This window comes from Lichenostomus cassidix, chromosome 29, assembly GCF_008360975.1.
Source record: "Lichenostomus cassidix isolate B80296 chromosome 29, HeHo_3.0, whole genome shotgun sequence".
Classification (NCBI taxonomy): Eukaryota; Metazoa; Chordata; class Aves; order Passeriformes; family Meliphagidae; genus Lichenostomus; species Lichenostomus cassidix.
Genome location: NC_139509.1, coordinates 2,735,448 through 2,760,718, shown reverse-complemented (window position 1 = coordinate 2,760,718; position 25,271 = coordinate 2,735,448). Strand labels below are relative to the sequence as shown.

Below are 25,271 nucleotides of genomic sequence, written 5' to 3'. Positions count from 1 at the left end.
AATCAAAGAATGGTCCCAAAACTGGACCAAATTCTTGGGGGGGGGGGGGGCGGGGAGGGGTGGCAGCAGCAGCAATTCCCCCAGAAAACAAGCTAGATGTGGAACAAGAGTTTCCCAAAACCATCCAGAGACCACCCATTTATTGAAGGTCAGAAAAGTCAAGTCTAAGAAGGAAGGAAACAGGGCTTTCCCAAATACTGAACCCAAACCCCAGCAGCTCTGCTGTTCCTGGGCTGAGATTCCAGCAGAAGCTGCTTCCAGCTCAGCTGGGAACAGCCATGTGCCAATGTCATGCACTGGAACAGCTGCCCCGGGCACGGTGACTGCAGGACCAGCCTGGCACTTGCTCACCCCACATCCCACCAGGAATATGCCCCCCAAGTACCCCCATCCCCCCAGGGTTTCCAGTGGAAATCCCAGGATCTGCAGGAAGGGAGCAAGGGATGGAGATTGGATTCCAAACCAGAACGGGTCCAGGGGCAAGGAAACAAGACCCATGGTAGGGAAAACAGCTCCCATCACCTGGCATTCCTTCAGCCCCCCCACATCCCTCCATCCCCCAAAAACTCCTGAACACCAACACCTCGAGTGGAACCTCCCCAAAAGCCCCCCTGGGCTCTGCCACAGCCCCTCAGAATTAAAAGGAACCAAACCACTAAGATATAAGTTAATGCTTAAATTATTTGTAAAACATCTTAAATTTTCTGTGACATATTTTAAATATCCCCCAAGTTCCCCAGAGGGGGGTCAAAGCCCAACACTAACTGGGAGCCTATGGGGGAAAGGGAGGAATAGAGAAAGGGTTCCTTATCCTTTCACAGCTTTAACAACTAAATATCAATAATAAAAGTTATATTATAATAAAATAAGTTCTTCGTGAGGCAGTGGAGATCAAAAAGCCCTTAGAAAAGCCCCGCAGGTTTGGGCTCGGGCTCCGGACTCAGTAGTAAAAAGGGGGTTATTTGGGGAGGGGAGGCAGCGGTGGGGGCGGTTCCGAGGGCAGGGGGGGCGGTCGGGGCTTGTCCGTGTTGGTGGCAGCTCTGGAGCCGCTGGAAGCCCGGGGGTTCAGGAGCTCATACGAGTGGAATTCGAAGGCGGGGGGCTGGGTGGGCTGCATGCCCTGCGCGCTCAGCAGCGAGTGCAGCATGTTCACCGTGTCCTGATAGTCACTGGCCTGGCTGGCGTTGTGCCCGTTGGCCCCCGAAGGCCCCTTGTCCGATTTGTGGGCGCCCCGGGCTTTGCTGGGCTGGGATAAATCCGAGCCGTGCCCCGGGAGATGGGCGGCCCCGGGAAGGTGGGCGTACGGGAACGGCACTCCGGGGCCTTTGGAGACTTTGCCCACCTTGGGCTGGTGCTCGTGGGCCATGGCCGGGGGCTCCTCGGGAGGGGGTCTTTTGCGGGTGGGGGCGAGAGGCCCGTAGCCCTTGTGGGGGGTGGCGGTGGCGCCGGGTTGGGCGCTGTGTTTGGAGTCCCCCGGGCGCTTGGCCGTGGTGCTGGGGCCGGCGCCGAGCTGGGCGTGCAAGTGTTTGTGCGAGTGGTGGTTGTGGTGGTGGTGGTGGTGGTTGGATGAGTGGCCCTTGTGCTTCTCTTTGTACTCCCGGCTCTTCCCGCCGCTCTCGTCCGCGGAGCTGTGTCTGTCTCCGGGACCCGGCACCTTAATCCGCATCTTGATCTCCTCCTGCTTGGAGGGGATCGGCCTCTCCCCACCTCCCCCCACCGCCGGGATCCTCATCTTGAGCGCTTTGTCACCCTTGTCGGCGCCGGGCGGGCGCTCGGGGTTCTCCTGCCCCGCGATGGGGATTTTCAGGATGATCGGGGAGGGGTTGCTGTCCTGCTGCCCTTCCCTCTCCCGCTGCTGCTGGACCAGGAGGTTCTGAGCGGCGTAGGCATACTGGGAGCGAACATTTGCTTCCATGTTTTCCAGCTGCCGCTTCTGTGCCGCCAGTTCCTCGGCGTGCTTGGCCCGGTATTCCTTGAGGGACACCTTGGCCGACGGCGCGTTCTTGGTGTTCTGCTTGGGGTAGGCAGCACCGTCCTGCTGCGGGTGCTCAGCAGCCGAGGAGCTCTCGCTAGTCCTGTGGATGTCCAGCTTGGCCGGGGGATGCCAGTGATCCGCTTGGGACGGATCTGCAGCACTCGGCTCTCCGGGGGAATCGGCCGCGGCCGGGAGCGCCGGCCCTGCTCCGGCAGTGGAGGATGTAGACATGCTCATGAGCCCAGCGATGTTCATGTCCGAGCTGTTGTTCCTGGAGATCATGTTGAGGATTGTCTGCTCTGACAGGCTCTCATCGTCGCCGTGGTCGTCAGTCTTGGATTTCCTGGCTGCTTGAGAGGCCTGGAATTAAACAAATCACAGGGGTTTTACTTGGGATGTCGCTGGAGCTGGTTCAATTCAAGCAGCTCACCAGGACAGTGCAAGGTCTTCTTTACAGACAGATCCACTTTGCTCTCATCCCTCCTGGTGGGAAAATTCCCAACCCCTGGAAGAAGGGCTGTTAATGCAGCTGGAAACCCTAAGTTCTGTACAAGTTAATTCACAACAGATGAACTTAAGCACCACACAGCATCTCAATTCCACACACAACTCCCTCCCTCACTGTCCTGCATTGTGATTCCCAAAGGAATCACAGCCCGTGTCCAAGTTTCTTACCCGCCAGTTGCGGATCCTTTTCAGTCGGCTGGGAGTTTTCTCAAGGATCTGCAGGAATTCATGGGTCAGTTCTGCAGAGGAGACACAAACCCAAGTGGGAAGGTCAGAGTAGCCCCAGTTCCTCAGGACAAACCCCCTCATCTGATAGATGGAGCTACTGGTGGGATGGAGCTGCTCAAGGAAGGGAATTCTGACAACTGCAATCACTGACCCATCTAAACTCATTTCTCTGTGGTGCTACAGAAGCTGCTGCTGCCCTGGAAAACCTCAGCAAGCCCTGAACTCCTGGAGCCCATGAGGCGGTGTTGGAACATCAGACCCAGGACCAGCGATACCAAAATAATTTCAAGAGCCTTTTGCAGGGGAAAAACCTCTCTCCCAAACTTACCATCTAAGAGCTCCAGAGTTACAGTGCCATCAACGTATTCCCACCAGTGCTTCCCGTCCGTGGAGACTGGGATCTCCCAGTTGGACCACTTACAGGCCAGGTGGATACAGACGCAGGCCACAACGGGCGGGGTGTACTGCAGGCTGAAGGTGGTCAGGTGCAGGCTGACGTCACCGGGAGAGAAAACAAAAAGCCATCAACTCCCACGCCTGAGCTGCAGATCCACGCGGGACACGGGGGGAATGTGGGGGTGTGGCCCTCTGGACCTCCCCAGAACGACCCTGGGGCACAGGCAGCTCCATCCCGCTCCAGCACAGCGGGGCTTTGGTACAGCTCTTATTGTTCTGGCCTGGTTTGCTACGGGAAATTTGGGATTTCCTCCACCAGTTTTTGCTCATCCCAGTTTTTGTACAGGTAATTTGGCAGCTTCTCTGAGGGAGAAAGTCACTGGGGACCTGCCAGCCCCACCTGTGCTCTGAGGAGAAACTCATCCCTGTTTTGCTACAGGAAATTTGGGATCTTCTCCAAAGGAGGAAAATCAGCGCTGAGGTCACCCGCCAGCTTCTGCTCTGAGAAGAAACTCATCCCTGTTTTGCCACAGGAAATTTGGGATCTCCTCCACCAATTTCCCTCTTTATCCCTGTTTTGATGCAGGAAATTTGGGATTCCCCTCCAATGGGGAAGGTCACTGGGGACCAGCCCCATACCTCTGCTCCTGAAGAGAAATTCATCTGTTTTTTTGTTCATCCCTGTTTTGCTACAGCAAATTCGGGATTTCTTCCACCACTTTGTTCATTCCCGGTTTGCTACATGAAATTTGCCATCTCCTCCACCAGTTTCCTTGTTCATCCCTGTTTTGCTACAGAAAATTTGGGATCTCCAAGGACCAAAGTCAGTACTGGGGTCACCTGCCAGCCCCACCACCTATGGTCTGGAGAGAAACTTCCAAGCACAATTCCTGGATAGCATTCAAGAAGCAAACCTGCCCTTTTCAGCTTTAGGAAGAGTCTGATCTTTCCCAAAGGATTTGTAGGAATACACTCTATGCAAGAGTGACTCAGGAGAACCTGAGCCAGGTGACCTATCAAGTATTTTCATTAATAAATTCATTTTCCACGTGGCAGCTCAGCCATCAGTGCTGGGAGGTGTGGGCAGCACTGGAACCAGGAGAACTGAGGGACTACAAGGACCCTGCAGGAACACCAGAGCTTTAGGAAACACAGAAGGAAGTCCTGAGTGTGGGATTTGCCCATTCCTGAATGGGCTCTTTGGGAACTATGCCACTGAGCTCTCATGTAGCACCATCTCCCCACCACCCTATTCAACACTTTTCCATCAGTGAAAAGTAAAGAGGCTGAAGTTTGGCATCTACAGCCAAAAATCCTGAAGTTTCATGGATATTTGATTTATCCAGAGAAGTCAAACCCAGGAAATTCAGAGTATTGGGACAGCAAGCTCGAGGATAGCAAAGAGCCTCAACTCTGCCCCATAACAATGCCAGACTGAAATCAAAGGGAACACAAGGATAAAATCCAGTTCATCCCAAAACTGGCTCTCTCAGGCACCAGTTCAAGGCAAAACTGAGGCTCTACTTCACACTTTCTGCCTGGATTTCCCTCAATTACAGCCTTAACTCCTAATTCCATGGCTTTGAAATTCTTGCTGCAGGGATAAAACAGGTTTCAGGGCTGTGTTTACCCAAACATCACCAACGCCGGAAATCCACAGGGTGCCCTTTGGAGCCCGAAACACCTTCAACAAACAGTGCAGGTGAGCAGGGAACACCTCCCAGGTGGGAAAGAGGGAAACCACAGACATTCCCAGTCAGGGCTTGGAGGCATCTCTGGCCCTGCAGCATCACCTGTGCACCTAAACCACTTTTCCGTCCATAATTTCCCCAAAATTCAACATTTTCCATGTCTGTGTCTGTTCCAAACATTCACTCCACGATTTGGGTGAAGCTGATAATCCAGGAAATTAAATTTAAAATGAATCCCAACAAAAGTGCTGGTATCAGGCTGGCACTTCAAAATTTAAGGAGAAAACAAATCAGAGAAGAATCTGATTTTTCTTTCTGGGGAAAATCTAGGGGCAAAACAACCCCAACAAAGAACCTGAGGTTGATTTTCCTTTCCAGGGGAAATTTAGGGACAAAACCAAAATGAAGAACTCAGAACTGATTTTTCTTTCCAGGGATAACTTAGGGGCAAAACAACCTAAACAAAGAACTTAGGGCTGATTTTTTCTCATTTATGCCCTAAATCAGCCTTTTTTGGGGTACAAACCATATTCATGGATAATTTCCACAGCACCTTGTTGAGTGAAAACTCTCAAACACCCAGAAGTAAGCAAGGAAAAATTTATATATTCCTTTCGCCTCCATCGTTTTGGTTTTTTTTTTTTTAAACTTTCACAACTAAATTCCTATCATCAAATAAGCAGTGAAGCTCCTGAGTATCCCATCTGCCTTATTTTCCAGCTTGTTTTACCCAGCAGCCAGCAGGAAAAATGGCTGAAACCCTTTCTTAAGGCTCTTCCTGCGGGATCCCCAGCTGCTCCCTGCCTCTAGAGTCACAAGCAGCAGATAAATTATCAATCAATTATAAAATTATAAAATAATAACCTGTTTGTAGCCATGAAATAGGAAGTTTGTGCCAAGTCCTTGCTGGCTGCAAGAAAAAAAAAAAAAGGGAAAAATCAGGATGTTATTTGCATTATTTTCATGTTATCATGTTTTACTGCAAGAACCACCACCCACAGATTGACCAGCTGCAGGGCACAGCAACAAGGATTTTGGGAATTTCTGTTCACTGAGAGCTCTGTGCGGTTCAGCAGAGCCAGGATCATCTAAAACTGCCTCTATTTTGTGAATCAGAAGGATGGAACAGCTCTCCTGGGAATAAAGGCTAGGAAAATTGGGATTGTTCAGCCTGGAGAAGGCTCTGGGGTGACCCTATTGTGGCCTTTCAGGTTCACAGAGAGCTGAAGTGGGACTCTGGATGAGACCTGGAGTGGAAGGACACAGGGGAATGGTTTTTCACTTGGAAAAGGCGAGATTTAGATGGGATATTGGGAAGAAATTCCTCCCTGTGAGGGTGGGAAGGCCCTGAGTGCCCAGAGAAGCTGTGGCTGCCCCATCCCTAGAAGTGTCCAAGGCCAGGTTGGAACAACCTGGGCAAGTGGAAGTTGTCCTTGCCCTCCCAACCCAAAGCATTCCAAGATTCTGGGAAGCTCTGCAGCAATCCCACCTGGACATTCCCCCATATCTTCTCACCCCTTTCCTCCCAACTCCCTCTCACCTCGGACAAGCTGGGTGCACTTCACCACATGGGTGTGAGGATGGTCAATAGTGATCTCAAACCCTGGAAGGACACAGACAAAAAACCATCAGAACCAGCAGCACAACCCCAAATCCACATTTCCTGCACCCTTTCCCTCCTACAGCCCTGCTTGGAGCTGGGCAGGAATAGAGGAGCCTGTTTTCCTGTATCCAGAAGCCTCAAGTTCTCCAGCTACAAACCCTGAAGGTCTCTTGTGCTGCCAGACCTTCCAACATCTGAAAGGCCTCACTGGAAACAAAACAACTATTAAGGATTTTAAAAATAGCAGGACAAAGCCTCTTGAAGCAGCTGGGAGGAAGGCGAAGACAATGGCATCTGCTCCAAGGAATTTTCTCTCAACCAAAAAGCTGAGAGGAAGCAGATTGTTTTCCCTTTGAATGGGCCTAAAGAACTGAGGACAACTGAGTTTAATCCTCCCTCTGGTTTCCTCCTCAGTTTGGGAATTATGCTTGAAACGGAAAAAAAGAATTCCAATTGGTCCATGTGTGCAGCAGATTTGCAGAATTTTGTGGGAGAATTGGGATGTTTAAAAAGGCCACTGGAGAATTGAGAGGCTGCAGAACTGGGCTTGGTTTAGCCATAGGCTTGTGGCCCACAGCTCTAGTGCCCCTGCTGAGGGAGGGACATGAGGTGTCTGCTCTGCATCCAGTCAGGAATAACAAATCCTGCTCTTTTGGAGGGAAAAATCTACCTACAAACTGCCTCTGAAACAGAACATTTGTTAGTGAAAACAACTGTTAACAGTACATTTGATAAAGAAACAGGGCACCAACTCCACCAGCCACAGCCCAGCATGGAGACTCCTACTTCCAAAAACACCCAGAAACTGTTCCTGGCTTGTTGGGTTTTGGGGATTTTTTTCCCCCATTTAATTATTTGATCAAAATATTCACTTTTAACCCATTTTTTAAGACATCTCTCAGTACAAACTGCTTCCTGCAACAGAACTGGAGCATTAGGAGTTGGATGGTATTTAAGGTCCCTTCAAACCCAAACCATTCCATGATTCTATGACTTTACTGGAAAGCACAACCCAGGAGAGGGGCCAATGTCCAAGCAGCACCAATCCTGTTTTTTTCAGGAAAAAAAAAACAGAGACAAACCATACTTAAATCTCTCTGAGCACTGAGCCTGGCACAAGTTACACCTGAAAAACTGATGTCAAAACAGGAGTCGGGGTGAAAAACAAAGTTTGTTGTGCGGATTCTGTGGAAGAGACACTGGGGTGAGGCTCTCCAGCCTGTGGAATTCTCCTGGCTCTGGGATTCGTGTGGCAGTCCGGCCGCTTCGAGGAACTTACCCAGGGTCTGGAGGATTATGCTCTCTAGAATGACCAGGTCTTGGGCTTGTTGCAGGTAAGCCTGGGGTTGAGAGGACAGGCAGGTTACTCACGGAGAGGCACTCGGATCAAGCCTGCACATTCCTAACACCCTTCTCTCTGGGCCAAAAATGGGAATCTCCCTGGCAGGGATTCCCTGCAAGTATGCAAGGCCAGGCTGGATGGAGCTCGGAGCAACCTGGGCTACTGGAAAATGTCCTTGCCCATAGCAGGTGGGTGGAATGGGATGGGATTTAAGGTCCTTCCAACCCAAAATATCCAGGGATTCTAAGAAAGGGTGGGCAGAGTGCTGGGGGGGCCTGGGTGCTGGTCCCCCACACTCCTGGCGTGGCACACGAGCAGTGCAGGAAAGGAATTAGCAGGAATCATCTGCTTTTCCTGCTTTTTTTAATTTTCACTAAGTTTCCCTGGAAAAAGCTGCCCCTTCCAGCAGGACTGGCTGCTCAGCTGCAGGCAGAAGGGGCTATCTGGAGAGATGAGGCATCAGCAATGTTTTCAACCCACTGTGACAGGTTGGGACAAACTGCTCCACACCTCCTCAGCTGCATTCCAGAGCCACTGGCACATAGCACAGCTGGATCCAGGTGTGCAGCAGAGGAGAAAAGAGCTTGCCCAGAGCAGGGAAACCCAAATCTCTCCACAGCAGGACAGGTTGGATTGAGAAGCTGCCCCTGAGCACCTCAGGAGGGTCAAGGAGCTGTCAGAGCCGCACAATTCCAGATGCCATTCCCATTCCTGGGGCCTCCAGTGCTCACAGCACATCCCAGGGCTCCAGCCCCACACTCACCTCACTCTTGGTGTCAAGCAGAGGCTCCTGGGGGTGCAGACAGGTGTGTGCCACCTTGATGACGTGCTCCAGCTTGCGGGGCTGCTCCTCCACCTTGGCTGCCAGGAAAAGGGCTGCCGGCACCACCGACTGTGGGGAGAAACACTCTCATGGCTTAAAAAGTCACTGAATTCAAAATTAAAGCAAATAAATCCCAATATTCCTTCGGGGAATGAAGGCTGTTTAAATCCAGTCACCACCAGGAGAAAGAAGAGGGTCCCTCTCCCTTCCCAAACCTCTTCCCAAGGTGGGTCCCACCCCCAGGCAGCAGCAGGAGTGAATTTGGAGGGTTCCCAGCAGCCCCCAGCCCAAAATCCCAGCACTTACATTCCTGTGGAACTGGGTGAAGGACTGCACCATGTAGAAGCGGTGCATGTACACGATAGCTGTGTTGATGGTCAGCTGGGAGCTGGGAAGGAGGTTAAGGAAAAGCACAACACAGAGACCCCCCAGGCAGGCCCAGGGGAGCCACTGGCACAGATCCCACATGTCAACAGCACCAGGAGGGGATGGGCTCTCCTCATCCCCAGGCCAGGCGTTCCCTGCATCCCAGCACAGCTCTCCTCACTGCTGAAACAGGCTCTCCTCGATCCCAAACAGGCTCGGCTCTCCCTTCTCCCAGGCCAGTCCTTCCTGACAACCTGACACAGCTCTCCCTGCTCCTGAAACCCTTTCCGGGATCTCCTTGATCCCGAAATAGGCTCGGCTTTCCCGGGCACTCACGGGCCGGCCTTACCGAGCCTTCACGACACCCCAGCGCAGCTTTCCCCACTCCTGAAACAGCATTTCCTCAATCCCAAAGCAGGCCCGGCTCTCCCCACTCCTAGGCCGGCCCTTCCCGACACCGCAGCACAGCTTTCCCCGTTCCTGAAACTGATTTCCGCGATCTCGAAATGGGCTCGGCTCTGCCCGCTCCAGGTCGGGCCCTGTATTCCCTTCCCTGCATCCCGGCAATGCCCTCCCGACTCCCGCAATCGCCTCGATCCCAAAACGGGCTGGGCGCACCCGGGACGGGCCTGCCGCTCCCTTCCGAGCACCCCGGCAGAGCTCTCCCCGCGCCCGGGCCGGTCAGGCCTTCCCAAGCAATTCCAACACCCTAGCACAGCTCTTCTGACGCCCGAAATGGGATTTCCCGATGCAAACCCAGGCTCGGCTTTCCCCGCTTCGAGAGCCGGGTCGGGCCTTCCCGACAGCCCAGCACTGATCTGCCGGTTCCGGGGCCGAGCTCTCCTCGATCCCCAAAACACTCAGCTCTCTCCGCACCGGCTCCCGGCTCTCCCCGCACCCGCTCCCGGCTCTCCCCACTCCCCGCTCCAGCCGCCCCGCCCCACTCCCACCCGCGGCCTAGCGCGGCCTAGCGCGGCCGGATACACGTTGAGGCGCTGCCCCATGTCCTGCAGCAGGTTGGCCGCCTGCTGCCGGTACGAGAGCTCCTTATCGGGGTCGAGGCCGGCACGACGGGATGGGCTCCGCTCCAGCTGCTCGCGGCTGAAGTACCAGCGCCGCCCGGGCCCGGCGCCGCCGCCGCCCGCCGAGGCCTCCATGGCGGCTCTGCGCCCGCGCGGGGGACGCGGCGTGCGCACGCAGCGCGGCGGCGTGCTGACGTCAAGCGTCGGGTGGGCGGGCGCGGGGAGAGCCGTTGGAGGCGCGAGCGTTCCAAAGCAGGGAGGGCGCGTTGGGGGCGTGGCTTGTGGAGGACACGCCCATTGTGGCTAGACCACGCCCATTTCCGACCGGCCACGCCCACCGCGGTGTTCCGCCCGCGCCCCTCGGTCACCCCCGGGACGGGTCTGGTTTTGGGGGTCCAGCAGCTCCTCCGCCCCTCGGGGCGGTGCCTGTGACCTTCCACCGCCTTCTCAGCTCCCCCTTACCGGCATCCCTTCGCACTGAGACCCGGGGACCCCCGGAACACTGGGGTGTCCCCCGCCCGGGACCCCTCCTCCCCGGGACCGCGCTGTGTCCCCCGGGTGTATTCCTCCCCGCGGGACTCCGGTGTGTCCCCCATTCCGGGGCACCGGGCTGCCTCCACCCCTCCCATACCCGGTTTTACCGAGGTCCCGCAGCCCCCCGTACCTCAAGACAATGCCTGCGCCCCCCACCTTCTCACCCCCCTTCCCTTACCCTCCTCACCAGGACCCTCCTGGCACCAAGGACCCCTCTGTGCCTCCCCCCGAGACCCCTCCTCACCAGGATCCCGGTGTTCTCTGCCCCCCCGGGATACCGGGATCCCTGTCCCCCTCCCAGCCGGGATCCCCGTGTGCCCCTCCAGCCTCCCTCCGCCCCACAGGCCAGGCCACAGCTCGTATCCAAAGTGTTTTATATATAATTTATCTGTACACACGAAGGACAAAGTACCTCAGGTCTGCGCTGGGGTGAGAGGAGCAGTGCCCCCCACACTCCCCCCGGGCTGAGCCCCCCCCGCCCCAAAACTGCTTCAAAAAAATAAAAGAAAAGAAAAAGTCACTTCATTAGGTTTTTTTGCATTTAAAAGGGGGAGGGGCTGCCCCCCCTCCCCGCCACAGTCCCCCCGGAGGGAGCTGGGACCCCCGGGGGGCGAGGGGGCTGCGGAGATGCTGGGCCTGCGCCTCCCCACCCCCCGCAGGCGGCACTTCAATTTGGCACATGGAGGGGGCTGGGGACCCCCCCCACCCCCAAAACCCCCTGCAGCCCCTTTTCCTGGGGGGGCCTCATCTCCCCTCTTTGGCACATGGGGGGGTTTCAGCAAAGGGATGGGGGTTACCGTGACCCCCCCCAAAAAACACCCCGGTGCAGGGCTGGGAAACACCCCCTAAAACTCCCCCGGATGGGGGGCACAGGGTGTCACCTCCCCGCGCCCCCCAACCACCTCCCTTGTGTCCATTTCTCCCTTTTTTTTTTTTTTTTAAATATGTGGATTTGGGGATTTTTCCTTGTTTTTAGCCTGAGCTCGGCACAGGCTGGGGGAGCTCCCGGCGTGGGGGGGGACACCATGGGGACCCCCCTAACTGCCCCCAGGGCCCGCGTTGAGGAAGTAGGTGGTCATCTCCCCCTTGCCCTTGACCTTGACCAGCCCCCGGCACTCCAACACGTAGCCCTTGGCCGCCAGCACCTGGTACAGGTCCGTTGTCACCTGGAGGGGGACACAGGGGTGAGGGGGGTCTCTGGGGGTCTCTGGGAGGGTGTGCTGTCCCTGTCCCACCCCGGCTGACCTGGATGCGGTCGGGGACCCCAGTGCTGTCCATGCGGCTCGAGACGTTGACGGTGTTGCCCCAAATGTCATACTGGGGCTTGCGAGCCCCGATGACCCCTGCGACCACTGGGCCCATGTTCAGGCCTGGGGGGACATGGCTGAGAGTCAGGGATGTCCCCCAAAGCCGGGGAAATGGAGGGAGGGCAAGGGGAGAGGGAGGGGAAAAGGGGGTGAGCGGGGTAAAGAAGGGGTGAGGGGGGAAAGGGTGTGTGAGACTGGAAAAGGAGGGAGTGAGAGTGGAAAAGAGGGATGTGAAGTGGAAAAAGGTGAGGGAAAAGGGGAGGTGAGAGGGGAAAAGGAAGGGGTGAGGGGGGGAAGGGGATGTGAGAGGGGAAAAAGGGGCAGGAGGGGAGAAAAGGGGGCAAGATGGTGAGAGAGGAAAAGGGGGTGAAAAAGGAAAAGGGGTGTGAGAGAGGAAAATGGGGCATGAGAGGAGAAAAAGGAGAGGTGATTGGGAAAGGGGGGTGGGGGGGGGGTGGGGGGTGTGGGGGTGGGTGGGGGGGGGGTGTTGGAGGCATGGTGAGAGAGGAAAAAGGGGAAAAAAAGCCACCAGGCACAAAGCCATGAACAGCCAGGTGTGTGCATGGGATGGCTGGAGGTGCAGAGGGGCGTGCAAGGGCTCACCAATCTTCATCTGGAAGTTGTTGAAGGAGTGCTCGTTGATGTACTTCATCTGCTCCATGAGGTGCATGGCGTAGTCGGCCAGCGCGGCGATGTGGCTGCGACCCTCGCGGTCGTAGGTGGCTGCGTTGAGCCCCGAGGCTGCCATGTAGGTGCTGCCGATGGTCTTGATCTTCTCCAGCTGCCGGTACTTCTGCTCGCTGATGATCTGGGGGGACAGGGTGGGGTTACCCCACAGCAGCTCGGCAGGGTGGTGGGTACTCCAAATCCTGCGGCCTATCCCGTAAATGCTGTTCCATGGCCTCTCCAAGGCTCTGTGCACCCCATCTTCCTGTACCTCATCCATGCTGCTCCACAGCCTCTCCAGCACTCCATGAGCATATCCCCTGCATCCCAACCTGTGGCATTCCACAAACTCTCCAACACCCTGGGCACCACAACCATCTTCTGCACCCTGTCCCCAAACATGGTGCTCTGCAGGCTCTCCATACCTTGTGCACCCCATCTTCTTGCCCTACAGCCTCTCCAGCAACCCATGTCTGCATCCCCTGCACCCCATCCTCATCCACGGTGCTCCACAGCTTCTCCAACACCCCATCTTCCCTCACCCCATCTTTGTGCACCCTATCCACGCTGCTCCACAGCCTCTCCAGCATGCCCTGCACCCATTCCTGTGGCTCCATGAAAGCTGCTCCATGGATTCTCCAAGGCTTCTCCAAGCATGGGGTACATCCTGTACCTCATCCATGCTGCTCCACAGCTTTTCCAGCACGCTGTGACCACATTCCCTGGACCCCAGTCTCATCCACGCTCCTCCACAGACTCTACAGCACCCCATGAACCCCATCTCTGTACCCTTTGCCTCCACACACCCCTCCCCTCACCCCCTGCTCCACCCCAGCACCTCATCGAAGTCGGCGATGATCTCATTGAGCAGCCGCAGACACTCCACACCCTCGTTGTTGGCCTCCAGCTCCACGTAGAACTCGGAGAAGTTGCTGATGGAGGCGAACATGACAGCCACACACTCGCAGGACTGGTAGTAGAGCTCGTCGTTGCGTCGCTCCCGCGCCAGAAAGTGAGCAGCCACGTCCTTGGGAAGGATGTTGTGCAGCAGCCGCCGGTTGTAGGCCTGGAGCTCCTCCATCTCCTCCTTCTCGCCCGTTGCCTGTGGGCACAGAGCCTTGTGGGAGCTGCTTGGGACCCTGAGGCCACCCCAGCATCAGGGTGTGGGGAGGGGTTTGGTCACCCCAATCCCAGGGTCCCAGCCCCATGGTCACCCCAATCCCAGGGTGCAGGGAAAGGGTCACTCCCAGCCCATCCTGGTGTCAATGTGTAGGAAGGGGGTTGGTCCTGGCCCTGGATTGGTCCCTGTCCCATGACTGCCCCAGTTCTGAGGTGCAGAGAAGGGTCAGTCCTGGTCCCAGGGTGCAAGGTAGGAGTTGGTTCCAGCCTCATAGTCATCCTAGTCGCAGGAATGAGTCAGTTCCAGTCCCATGATCACCCCAATCCCGGGGAGCAGGGTCAATCCCAGTCCCACAACCACCCCAGTTCTGGAGTGCTGAGAGGGGTCAGTCTTGTCCCAGAGCATGGGAAGGTGTCAATCTGTCCTAGGTTGCAATATAGATGTATTTAAGTATTCTATTACCACCAGCTGTGGGCCGTTAGCTGCTATCACCTGCTAATGACCCACTCCGGATGACAGACAATGGGCCATCAGGGACCCACCGTGTGACTCATGGACTTATCTCGTCCCATTGTGGGATGCTCTGCCCAGGAGGGAGGAGCCAGGTGTTCCCACCTGGATATAACCTGGCCTTGGAACTGCCTGAGCTAGCCCTGTCTACTGGGTTCCCAGAGGACAAGAGCTACCACTGGACCTTCAGCTGGAGACCAGACCTTCACAGGATCACCGCTTCAACTGGACTTCTTCAGTTGGACTGCTACTACCACCCTAACCGGGTGTCAGTTTGTATCTGACTTTGTCAGTGCTTTTCCTTGTATTATTTCACTTATTTTTCATTTCAGTCTGGACTTGTGATCTCCCACTGCTTTGTTTTCAAACCAACACACAATCCTAACCCTGTGGTCAGTGCTGCAGGGACGGGGTCAGTCCTGATCCCAGGATGCAGAAAAAGGGTCATTCCAAGCCCCCCACGCCTTGGTCATACCTGGAGCTTCCAGAGGAAGTCGAGGCGGGCGGTGGACTCGACCTGCTGCGCATGCAGGTACAGGGCGAGCGCGAACACGGCCAGGACCACTGGGGTCATGTAGCGCAGAGCCACCTTCCCCTCCGCCGGGCTGCAGGACCCCCAGAACCCCTGAGACAGGAGAAGGACCAGCCCAGCCCACCCAGCGAGCCCAAACTGCACCCAGACCCCAAAGGTGCACCCAGAACCCCAGAGATCCATCCACCCACTCCAGGGACACCAAATCTGCACCCAGACCCCAAATCTGCACCCAGAACCCCAAAGATGCACCCAGAGCCCCAAAGACCCACTCACTCGCTCCAGGGATACCAAATCTGCACCCAGACCCCAAAGATGCATCCAGGACCCCAAAGATCCACCCACCCACTCCAGGGATACTAAATCTGCACCCAGACCCCAGAGTTCCACTCACCCACCCAGGGGATCACCAAACATGCAGCCAACCTCAAAGATTCACCTACTCACCCAGGAGACCCAAAGCCTACACCCAGATCCCAAAGATCCACCTGGACCCCCAAGGCTGACTCACCCACTTCAGGGTTCTGCACCCAGAATTTTGGGAATAAAATCCCAAATGTTCACCTGCCTACCCCAGGGATCCTAAATGGGCACCTAGACCCCAAAGGAGTCCCAAATTTTCACCCAGACCCCAAAGTTGAACTCACATCAGAGACCCCGAAGCTGCATCCACCCCACAAAGGGTGCACAGACCCCCCCAGGGGACCTTCCTTCTCCTGTCCACCCTCACCCCCCTACTCCCAGGACCCCACAGGCCCCAGTTTCCCACTCACCACTCTCCCTGGGTCACATTGAAGGAGGGCCTGTGGGGAGAGGAGCCAGGAGTTAGTGGGGTGGGGACACAACTCGCAGGTGGGGACCCCGGGGGACACCAACTCACAGGGCGTTGGCCAGGATGAGCATGTCGGCGTTGTCAAAGAGGGCAGCGTGAGGTCCTTCCACCAGCAGCAGGAATGTGGCCTCGATGGCCACCATGAGCAGCAGCTTCCCGATGCTACTGATGTGCAGGAAGACGGAGCAGGCGAGCAGGCTCAGCACCACGCTGTAGCTGAAGTACTGGGGGGGACATGGTGGGATGCACGGGCAACCCAGGAGCACCAGGTGGTACCCAGGAGCACTGGATGGTGCCCAGGAACACTGGATGGTGCCCAAGAACACCAGATGGCACCCCTGGGGTCTTTGTGGCACCCTGGGAACCCCGGGTGGCACCACAGGAACCAGAAATGGCATTCCAGGAACCCCTATAGCACCCTGGGAACACTGGCAGGCACCCCTGGAACACTGGCAGGCACCCCTGGGAACCCCAGATTGCATCCCAGGACCCCCTGTATCACCCTGGGAACACTGGCAGATTCCCCTGGGAACCCCAGATGGCACCCCAGGATCACTGGATAGCATCCCAGGAGCCAGAATGGGCGTTGCAGGAACCCCTGTATCACCCTGGGAACACTGGATGGCACCTCAGGAATCGGAACTGACATTTTAGGAGCCCCTGTAGCACCCTGGGAACACTGGATAGCAACCCTGAGGACACTGGATGGCACCCCAGGAACCCCTGTAGCACCCTGGGAATACCAGCAGGCACTCCTGGAACACCAGGTGGCACCCCAGGAACCACAAATGGCACCCCACAAACCCCTGTAGCACCCTGGGAATACCAGCAGGCACTCCTGGAACACCAGGTGGCACCCCAGGAACCAGAAATGGCACCCCACAAACCCCTGTAGCACCCTGGGAACACTGGCAGGCGCCCCTGGGAATACTGGTGGGCACCTGGGAATCCCTGATGACACCCCAGTAACCTCTGTGGCATGCTGGGAGCCCCAAATGGCACCCTTGAGAACACCAACTGGCACTGTGGGAACCACTGAAGCACCCCAAGAAGCCCAGGTGGTACCCCAGGACCCCTGACTGGTACCCTGGGGAACCCTCTGCCACCTTGGGAACACCAGCTGGGACCCCTGGAATTCCTGCAGCACTCCAGGGACCCTGGAGAGCATTCCAGGGACCTTTGGGAACACTGGATGGCACCCTCAGGAACTCTGAAGCACCCTTGGGAACCCTGCAGCACCCCTGGAACTCCTGCAGCACCCCAGGAACCTCAGCAGAACCCCAGCACCTCCCCACGCCCATGGGGACCTTGCACCCTTGGAGACACCATGCCAGCACCCAGCAACCTCAAGGGCTCAGTGCCAGCACCTGCTGAGGACCTTGGACCCGAGCGACCTGTGCCAGCACCCCGTGTCTGTGGGGTGCCAGCCCTGGTGGCACCTGCACCCATGGGGACCTCCTGCCAGCACCCCGGGGGACACTGCACCCATGGGGACCCAGTAGCAGCATCCTGGGAGGCACTGCACCCTCTGTGACCCTGTGCCAGCATCTTTAGGGTCACAGTCCCTGCAGGGACCCCATTCCAGCACCCAGCACCCTCAGGGCCAGCATGTCTGGGGACACAACCTGTAGGAACCATGTGCCAGCACCCCTGGGGGACATCTGCACCCATGGGGACACAATGCCTACAGAGATCCATGCCAGCATTCCTGGGGACACTACACCCATGGGGACCCTCTGCCAGCACCCAGCACCCTCGAGGACCCTGTGTCAGCACTCAGGGAGGACTTGGCACCCACAGGGGGTCCCCACTCACCTCGGGGAAGTCGCAGACCAGCCCGTCACCATGGCAGGAGCCCATGGGTGTCCCCAGGGAGAAGTTGAGGGCACGAAGCTGGCAGGGCCCCACAGCCCCGGGGGTGACGTTGAGCTCACGGGCAGCGCAGTCCTGCAGGGCCACGCGGCTGCAGGAGAACTGGAGGGGCCAGAGGGGTGAGCCAGTGCCCTGCAGCTCCCCACAGCCCCCCAAAACCCTCCCCCAGCCCCCCATAACCCTACCATGTTGACAAAGGCAGCGATGAAGACGAGGAGGATGGTGAAGACGGCAATGCCAGTGCTGCGGGCACGGGACTGGACGATGCCCCGGGAGAGCTGCTGCAGGGCGGTGGGGAAGAGCTGGGGGAACAACAAGAACACTGTCAGGCGTGGCCAAGTCCCCCCAAAACCCTCCCAGCCCTCAGGTACTCACAGTGACGCAGGAGTAGATGGCACAGATGAAGAGAATGGTGGCCAGGAGGATGAAGATGCTGACGTAGACTCCGAGCATCAGCGAGGAGCTGGGGAGAGGTGGGAGGTGAGTGACGGGGTTGGGGGATCAGGGCCAATGTTTGGGGGGACTGTGGCACTCACTGGGGGAACACCAGGATCTGGAGGCAGCAGATGAAGCAGAAGACGAGGAGGGTACAGGCCACGTAGCCACCAAAACGGTCATCAACCTTCTTGGAGTACTGAGGAGACAGGAGGAGGTGGGATAGATGGATGGAGGGGACAGGGGGAACCCCAGGAACTCCAGGGGGATGGAGTTGGACAGGGGAAACTCAGGGCAAGAGTAGAGGGGGGACTGGGGGGACAGCAGTGAGTGGGATGGAGGGGAATGGGGGGAATTTGGGGGATGGGATGGAGGGAAATGGGAAAACCCCAAGGGATGTGGTTGGAGGGGACTGGGGACATCCCAGAGGATGGGATGCAAGGAGACAGGGGCAACACCAACGGGAGGGATGGAGTGGAATGGAGGAACCCCAGGGGATGCAGGGAATGGGATGGAGGGGACTGCAGGGGACAGGATGGGACATGGGGGACCCCAGGGGATGGAATGATGGGGGAGGAGGGAGCCCCAGGGGATGGGAGGCGACAGGGAGGACCCCAGAGGATGGAATGGAAGGGGACAGGGGATAAGGGTGAGAAGGTGGAGGGACCATGAAATCAGCACAGACAGGACCCCAAGGGATGGAGAAGAGATGGGAGGGACAAAGGTGCTGATGGGGTCAGGACAGAAGGGACTTCAGGAGACAGAGGGAATGGCAGGTCCAGAACAAAGGAATCAGAGAGCTCCCCACCTTCTTCTCCAGCTCAGGGGTCTGGAAGGTGAGCAGGAACTTCTTGACGTGGTCCTTGCGGAGCTGGTCGATGCTGCGGGCATCGATGGCCCGGCTCAGGAACTCATCCACCTCGTCCTCGGGGTTGAGGGCTTCCTGGGCACCACGGCTGGGAAATAGGGGGGTCAGGACCCCTCCAGGCTCCCAGCTCTGCTCCTGGGAGGGGTTGGGCACGACCCCCCGAAAGCCCAGCATGGGAACACTTACTTGTCCTTGCTGGAGTCATCGATGCCCTGGGAGACACAAGGGAGATGGAGGTGTCAGAGACACTGGCACGGATGGGGGGGACACTCATGAATGACAAGGACATGGGACATCCCCCAGGGTCACCCAGGATGTGGGACAGAGTTCCAGGGGTGAATGAGCTCGGGGATCCCCAAGGGTTCTTGGCAAGGACAAGAGGGTCCCCAGGGGTCTGCAAAGGGAGGAGGGAGGTGTCTAGAGGGGACATCTAACACCAGGGAGGATGGGAGACCCCCGAGGGTTCCCAGGACTGGTGAGGAGGATCCCCAAGGTCTGCTGAGCACCAGGGGTCACCAGGAGCTCCTTGAGTCCTGCGGGCAGCAGGAGGAAACCACGAGGGCTGCGGGCAGGGCAGGGGAAGCCACCAACAGCCACGGAAAGGCAGCGAGTGGCTGATAGCACCGCGGTGGGGGCTCCCCGTGCCCAATGCCCTCCCCGGGGCTGCTCACCATCTGCCGGAAGGCCTTGGAGTCCTTGGTGCGGGAGAAGGAGCGCTCGGGCACCCAGCGCGGCACCAGCCCCTCGGTGGAGTTGGCACGAGTGCGCTGCAGCTTGGCCAGGATGGCTTTCTCCTCCTTCTGCAGGGTGACACGGCCATGAGGGGTGACCCCAGCTGTCCCAGCTGCCCCCAAGACGACCCCCAACTCACGCGCTTCTGGCTGCAGCCGACGATAAGGAAGGTCTCGATGTTGTGCTCCTTGAGGTAGGCGTTGCGCTCACCCCCGTGGCCAGGCTCCACCTCATAGTCCCCGTTCAGGTACTGCAGCGTTGCCCAGGTGATGTGGATGCGTCTGGGGACAGGGGGATGAAGGTGCTGAGCCCTCCCTGCCCAGTGCCCCCCACCCCAGACCCCAACCCAGCCCCCCTGCTCCAGCTCACCCGGCTTTGCCGCCAGCTTCCATGTGGTTGGCGAGGGTGACATCGTTGGACCAGACGTCAAACTGCCACTTGCGCAGTCCCAGGACGCCGCAGTGAACCCTCCCGCTGTGGATGCCCACACGCATGTTCACATTAACCCCGGTCACCTCACGCACCAGCCTGTGGGTGGTAATGTCACCATGTCACCTTCGGGTGCTCCATGGCACCCCCAGGTGCCCTGAGGCATCCCCAAGTAACCCTTGGCCTTGCAGGATTCCCAGGCATCAGAGCACCTCATGGCACCCCATTGGCATCTCCAGACACCTCACAGCACTCCCAGGCACCCCACAGCACCCCATGGCCTTTTGGGATTCCCAGGCACCACAGCACCCCAAGGCACCCTGAAGTACTGTTGGACTTACAGGCAGCTGAGGCACCACAGCACACTCAGGCACTGTGGCAATGCCAAGCATCCCATGGCACCTCCAAGTACTCCATGTCACCCCCAAACACCCCACAGCACCCCTAGACACTGTGCCCCAGACTGGCGAGTACTGGGGATGTGCCAGCACCAGAAATGGGAACCATGCCCAAGCTGTGGTAGCACTTGGGACTTGCCAAATCTGGGGAAATTGCAGCTCCCCCAAGCCGCAGTGGCACCAGGGACACACCAGTACCAGACAGAGCCCCTCAGGGTTGTGGTAGCACTAGGGACACAGGGGTGGCACTGTGGTGGCACTGGGGACACACCAGCACCAGGGCTGGGCGCAGCCCCCCAAACCGTGGTGGCACTGCAGATGTCCCATCCCAGGGGGTGGACACAGCTCCCCAAGGGCATCTCCCAACAGCAGGGTCAGATGCAGCCCCCCAAGCTGTGATGGCACTGGGGACAGGGACAGCCCCACTCACGAGATGGCCTCGATCATGTCGACTCCCATCTCCACACAGCAGTGCGCGTGGTCTCCGCGCGCCTCCGGCAGCCCTGACACGCAGTAGTAGCAATCCCCCAGGATCTTGATGCGCAGGCAGTGGTTCTCCTGGGGGGCACGACCAGGTTAGGAGGGTTCCAGGACCCCCCAAACTCCCCCAGCCCCTCAACTCACCGCCGCCAGCTTGTCAAAGCGGGCGAAGAGCTCGTTGAGTGTCATCACCAGCTCCTGGGCTGTGCACTGCGAGGCCAGGCTGGTGAAGCCCTCGATGTCCGCGAAGAGGATGCTGCCGGGAGGAAGAGCATGGGCTGGGGGTGGCCCACACCCTGCCCCAGACACCCGCCCCCGGTGACAGCTCTCCCAAACCCCACCTGCACCCCTGTCCCCCCAGTACCTGACATTGTCATGCTTCTGGATGTAGATCTTGTGGAACATCATGTCCTCCTTCTTGGTGTTGATGTCCTCCTTCATCTCCATGGCCACGTGCTGCGGCAGCACCGAGAGCAGCAGCCTCTCCTGCACCCAGAGCAGTCCCGTGAGCACGGCTGGGGTGCTGACAGACCCCCAGCCTGGCACGGGGACCCTCAGGTTCCCCTGTCCCACCTGCTGACGGTTCTCCCGCTGGAGGTGCAGGCGTGCCTGGATGTAGCCACGGGTCTCCTGGAAGGCCTGACGCTGCGACACCTCGGCCGGGTAGTGGGTGCAGACCCCCACCACGTTGGTGCAGAGGAAGATCAGGGCATTGGCACTGAGCTGGGAGGGAAAACAGGCTCAGTGTGACCACCCAGGGACCCCCAGCCAGCTCTGCCACCCTCCTCTGCAGCACAGAACCTTGGCTTTGGTATGGTGGGTGCTGTTAAGGGGAGAAGAGGGGGCTGCAAGGAGGGGGGTGTGGGTGTGGGAACATGGGGTCTCGAGGCAGGGGGACATGGGGACGCTGGGACACAGAGCAGGGAGGATGCAGGGACCTGGGGATGCAGAGGACAGGGTTGGGGGCATGTGGGGCACCAAAGGACATGGGAAAACAGGGCAAGGGGGCTGCAGGGACATGGGGAATTGAGGCTGCAGGAAACCAGGGAACAATGCAGGGACCTGGGGACACAGGGTAAGCGTGGCAGAGGGGACTTGGGGACACAGGGGACATGTGGAGGGTGAATGTGGAGGACCTGGAGAGCCAGGACAGGGGGAATACGGGGATGTTGGGAGGTAGAAAACCAGAGCAGGGGGGATATGAGGATACAGGGTCCTGAGGCCAGGGGGACATGGGAACCTGGGGCATGGGGGTCATGGGGACGCCCTCGGGCAGCAGAGGAAGTCGGAAAGCGGAGATGACTGCAGTGGGAGCTGCGGTTTCCCCCGTCCCTGTCCCCCGGGACCGGGGCCAGGGCTATTTATAGCACTCCAACACACTGGGACACGGGGAGCAGAGGCCTCACAGCCCCCCCGACCCCATCGCATCCACCCGGAGCCCCATGGCTCCTACCCGCAGAGGGTGAACCCTACCCAGTCGGGGAGGCCCCTCCCGTGACCCTGCTGGCTTCGGATGTCATTGTGTTCCTCGCCCTGTGCCCCGCGGGGACAGCACGTGGCCCTGGCCCTGGCCCTAGCCAGGCAGGGCGAGGGTGACGGGTGACGAGTGGCCCAGCGCGAGGAGGGGGAGCTGCTGGGGCTGGGAACACGCAGCCCTAGGGATGAGCCCCCCCTGCACCCCCGGCACAAGCAGCACCCCACTGGGAGCACCCACCACCTCAGAGGGGCAGGACAAGGGACACTGCCAGTGTCCCAGCCCCCTGGGTGGCAGCCACTCCCCTGCCCTGGTGCCCTGGACTCGCGTCCCCCCTCGGGGGTTTCTGCCAGCCCTACAACGGGGGCTTTGTGGGTGCTCCTTCCCCCCGGTGCAGCCCACAATGGTGGGTCTGTGTCGGGATGAGGGGCCCATCCTGTCCCCTGGAGGCTGCGGCACTGCAGAGACCCCCCGCCCCATCACGGGACCCCAGCATGGGACCTTCCCTGGCGCCCCCCTATCCCCAGGCAGCCAAGGGGCCACTCCTGCATCCAGAATTTTCCACCAGCACATAACATCGAGTGCAAAAAACATCCCAATTTTGCAGAGCGGGATTCAGGGACGGGAGCGTCCCACCTGCAAGTGGGTGGGATCCCCCAGGCTCAGCCCCTCTCGGGTGTGTCCCTCCAGCCCTACCTGCTTCCAGAGGAAAGGGTCGGCAGCGTTGCGGTGCCAGGCGATGGCGAGGTGCAGGGCGGACAGCAGGACCCCGGCCAGCACGGCCGCCCTCATCCGCACGGGCAGCAGCGTGTAGGTGATGTAGATGAAAAAGACGCTCCACCAAACACCCTCGGCTGCGCTTCGGGGAGCCACGGCCACCGTCCCCAGCGCCTGCACCCCGGCCAGCAGCCCCAGCACCACGTAGCTCACCACCCACATGTAGTCCTGGGGGAAGGCGCTGCGACTGCACAGCACCATGAGGAGCAGGAACAGGGCCGTGGCACCGGCCAGAGCGGCGGCGGCCGGCAAGTGCGGGGTGCCGGGCAGGCAGAGGAAGAGCAGCATCACCCCACAAACCAGCACCAGCACTCCCATCAGCACCGTCAGGCTGCTCTGGTTCATCTGGAAGAAGTAGCGCTGGTAAAGCCGCTCCAGTTTGGCCGACTGGAAGCGTTTGGAGCGAAAAACCTGGAGCAGCCGCCGCCAGCACTCGCCGGCCGACGGTCGCCCCCCATGTCCTCCGGCGCCCTTCGGCCCCTTGGCCTCGCCGTCCTCCAAGCTCGCGTCCACCGATTTGAGTCCCAGGTCGCCCGCGGGCCCCTTCTTGCCGTAATGATCCTCCTGCCAGGTGCAGCGCAGCCCCCGGGGGGGTCCCGCACCCCGCTCCATCTCAGGGTCCTGCAGGCAGCTCATGTAGCGGGGGCCACAGAGGCCGGCTCGGGGCCGGGGACCCTTCTTGCCGTTGCGCTCCCCCCATGCCGTCTTCCGCTCATCCACCTTGGGCACCAGGATGCCGCTGAACCACGACATGCTGTGGGCACCGAGGAGGGGTCAGCGCTTGGTCCCCCACCCTGCCACCCCAAGAGGGGCCCTGGTGTCCACGGGGGTGCAAGGCCGTGCAAGAAGGGGTGGAGGGTCCTGGTGTCCCCACCGCCACCCTGGGAGATGCAGACTCCAAGTCCCAGCTCTCCCACCACTCCCATGGCCCCTGTGGAAACGGCCAGTGCCGGGTTCCCGGTGCCCCAGTGTCGCGGTGCTGGGTGCCCGGTGCCAGAATCCCGGTGCACGGTGCTGGGTTCCCGTTGTCCCGGTGCCCAGTGTCCTGGTGCCCAGTGCGTGGCCTGTCGAGGCCGCCCCGAGCCCGCCCTTCCCGGTGCAGCGACCTGCGACAAAGCTGGGACGGACCCGGGCGTCCTGGCCCTGTTTGTCTTGAACGGCGGCCAACGGGCTGTACCGGGCATGGCAGCCCCGGGGCACCGGGAACCAGCCGGGACGTGGCCGCAGCTCTCCCTGCCCCGGGCGAGCGGCGGTGGAGAACGGCCACCGGGAAGGGCCGGCCCCGGTGGCGGCGGCCGCCTCCCTCCCTGGCTCCCTCCCCGCTCCGGGCACGGGAGCCCCGCCGAGCCCGGCCCGTTCACCGGGACCCACCAGCGCCCTCCGGCCGCCGCACCGTACGCTCCCACCGCACCGGCAGCTCCCGCCGCGCCGGACCCCCTCCGAGCACCGCGCAGCCCCCCCGGGGCCGCACAGCTCCCGCCGCCCGGGGGCCCAGCCCGGTGTCGCCCCCCCGCCCAGATCCCAGTTCCAGTCCCAGTCCCGATCCCGGTCCCGGTCCCGATCCCCGACGCCGCCGCCGCCCCGATCCGCCCCCCCTCCCCTACCGCCGCTCCCGGTGCGCCCGGTCGGCCCCGCTCACCTCCGCCTCCGGCGCTGCCGCCCGCGGGGCCCCGCGCCCCGCCACGGCCCCGCCGCCTCCCGCTCCTACACGGCGGCCGCGCCGCGTCCCCGCCGCCCCATCCCGCGCCCAGGCCGGGCCCCCGGTGGCGGTGGCGGCCCCGGTCCCGGTCGCGGCCGCGCAGCCCCGGCCCGCCCCGGCCGGTGCCCGCCCCCCCTCCCCCCCCCCGCCCGGATCCGCTCCCGGGCGCTCCCGGCCGGCGGCCTTAAAGGCGCAGCGGCGGCGGCGGGAACGGCCCGGTACGGCCCGGAGCGGCGGGGGCGGACTCGCACCCCGGGGGCTGCGCACACGCGCACCGACACGGACACGAACACACGCACCGACATGGCGGGGACAGCGGGGACACGCGCGGCTGGGCCCCCCCGTGTCCGCACCCCCCAAGCCCCCCGTGTCCGCACAACCCTCTGAGTGTGTCCCTTGCACACCCACCCCAGTGCCCCAGTGCCTTCCCGTTGCACACCCGCCCCGTGCACATCCCCGTGTCCCTCTTGCACACGCACCCGTTGCACACCCCGGCACACGCGTGTTGCACGCACATTTGTATTCACAAGCTCACGGATCCCCCTGCACACCCGTGGCATGCACCCACGCCCTTGCACACGCACGTACACGCGCACACATCCCCTTGCACACGCACACACATGAGAACAATCCCCCTGCGCACAGGTTTTCCA

At 59.8% G+C, this 25,271-nt stretch overlaps 2 protein-coding genes across 2 annotated transcripts; both read right to left on the bottom strand.

Annotated features, from left to right (window-relative positions):
- Positions 1-661: 661 nt before the first annotated feature.
- On the bottom strand, positions 662-10,129 carry CCNT1 (cyclin T1). The gene is made up of 9 exons (XM_085040961.1): positions 9,916-10,129; positions 8,872-8,953; positions 8,506-8,634; positions 7,680-7,740; positions 6,338-6,400; positions 5,662-5,707; positions 3,039-3,202; positions 2,651-2,721; positions 662-2,335 (listed from the first exon to the last, which is right to left on the bottom strand). The coding sequence occupies exons 1-9, from the start codon at positions 10,086-10,088 to the stop codon at positions 959-961; spliced, it is 2,166 nt and encodes a 721-aa protein (XP_084897087.1). The 5' UTR covers positions 10,089-10,129; the 3' UTR covers positions 662-958.
- Positions 10,130-10,844: 715 nt separating this feature from the next.
- ADCY6 (adenylate cyclase 6) lies at positions 10,845-24,729 on the bottom strand. The gene is made up of 22 exons (XM_085040935.1): positions 24,559-24,729; positions 22,839-23,673; positions 21,242-21,391; positions 21,033-21,154; positions 20,813-20,924; positions 20,619-20,746; positions 19,731-19,889; positions 19,501-19,642; positions 19,301-19,429; positions 18,816-18,841; positions 18,570-18,717; positions 17,863-17,960; positions 17,702-17,789; positions 17,512-17,628; positions 17,270-17,428; positions 15,503-15,678; positions 15,396-15,425; positions 14,566-14,695; positions 13,299-13,562; positions 12,398-12,602; positions 11,733-11,857; positions 10,845-11,653 (listed from the first exon to the last, which is right to left on the bottom strand). Exons 2-22 carry the CDS (start codon positions 23,670-23,672, stop codon positions 11,525-11,527), a joined length of 3,471 nt encoding a protein of 1,156 aa, XP_084897061.1. The 5' UTR covers position 23,673; positions 24,559-24,729; the 3' UTR covers positions 10,845-11,524.
- Positions 24,730-25,271: the final 542 nt, after the last annotated feature.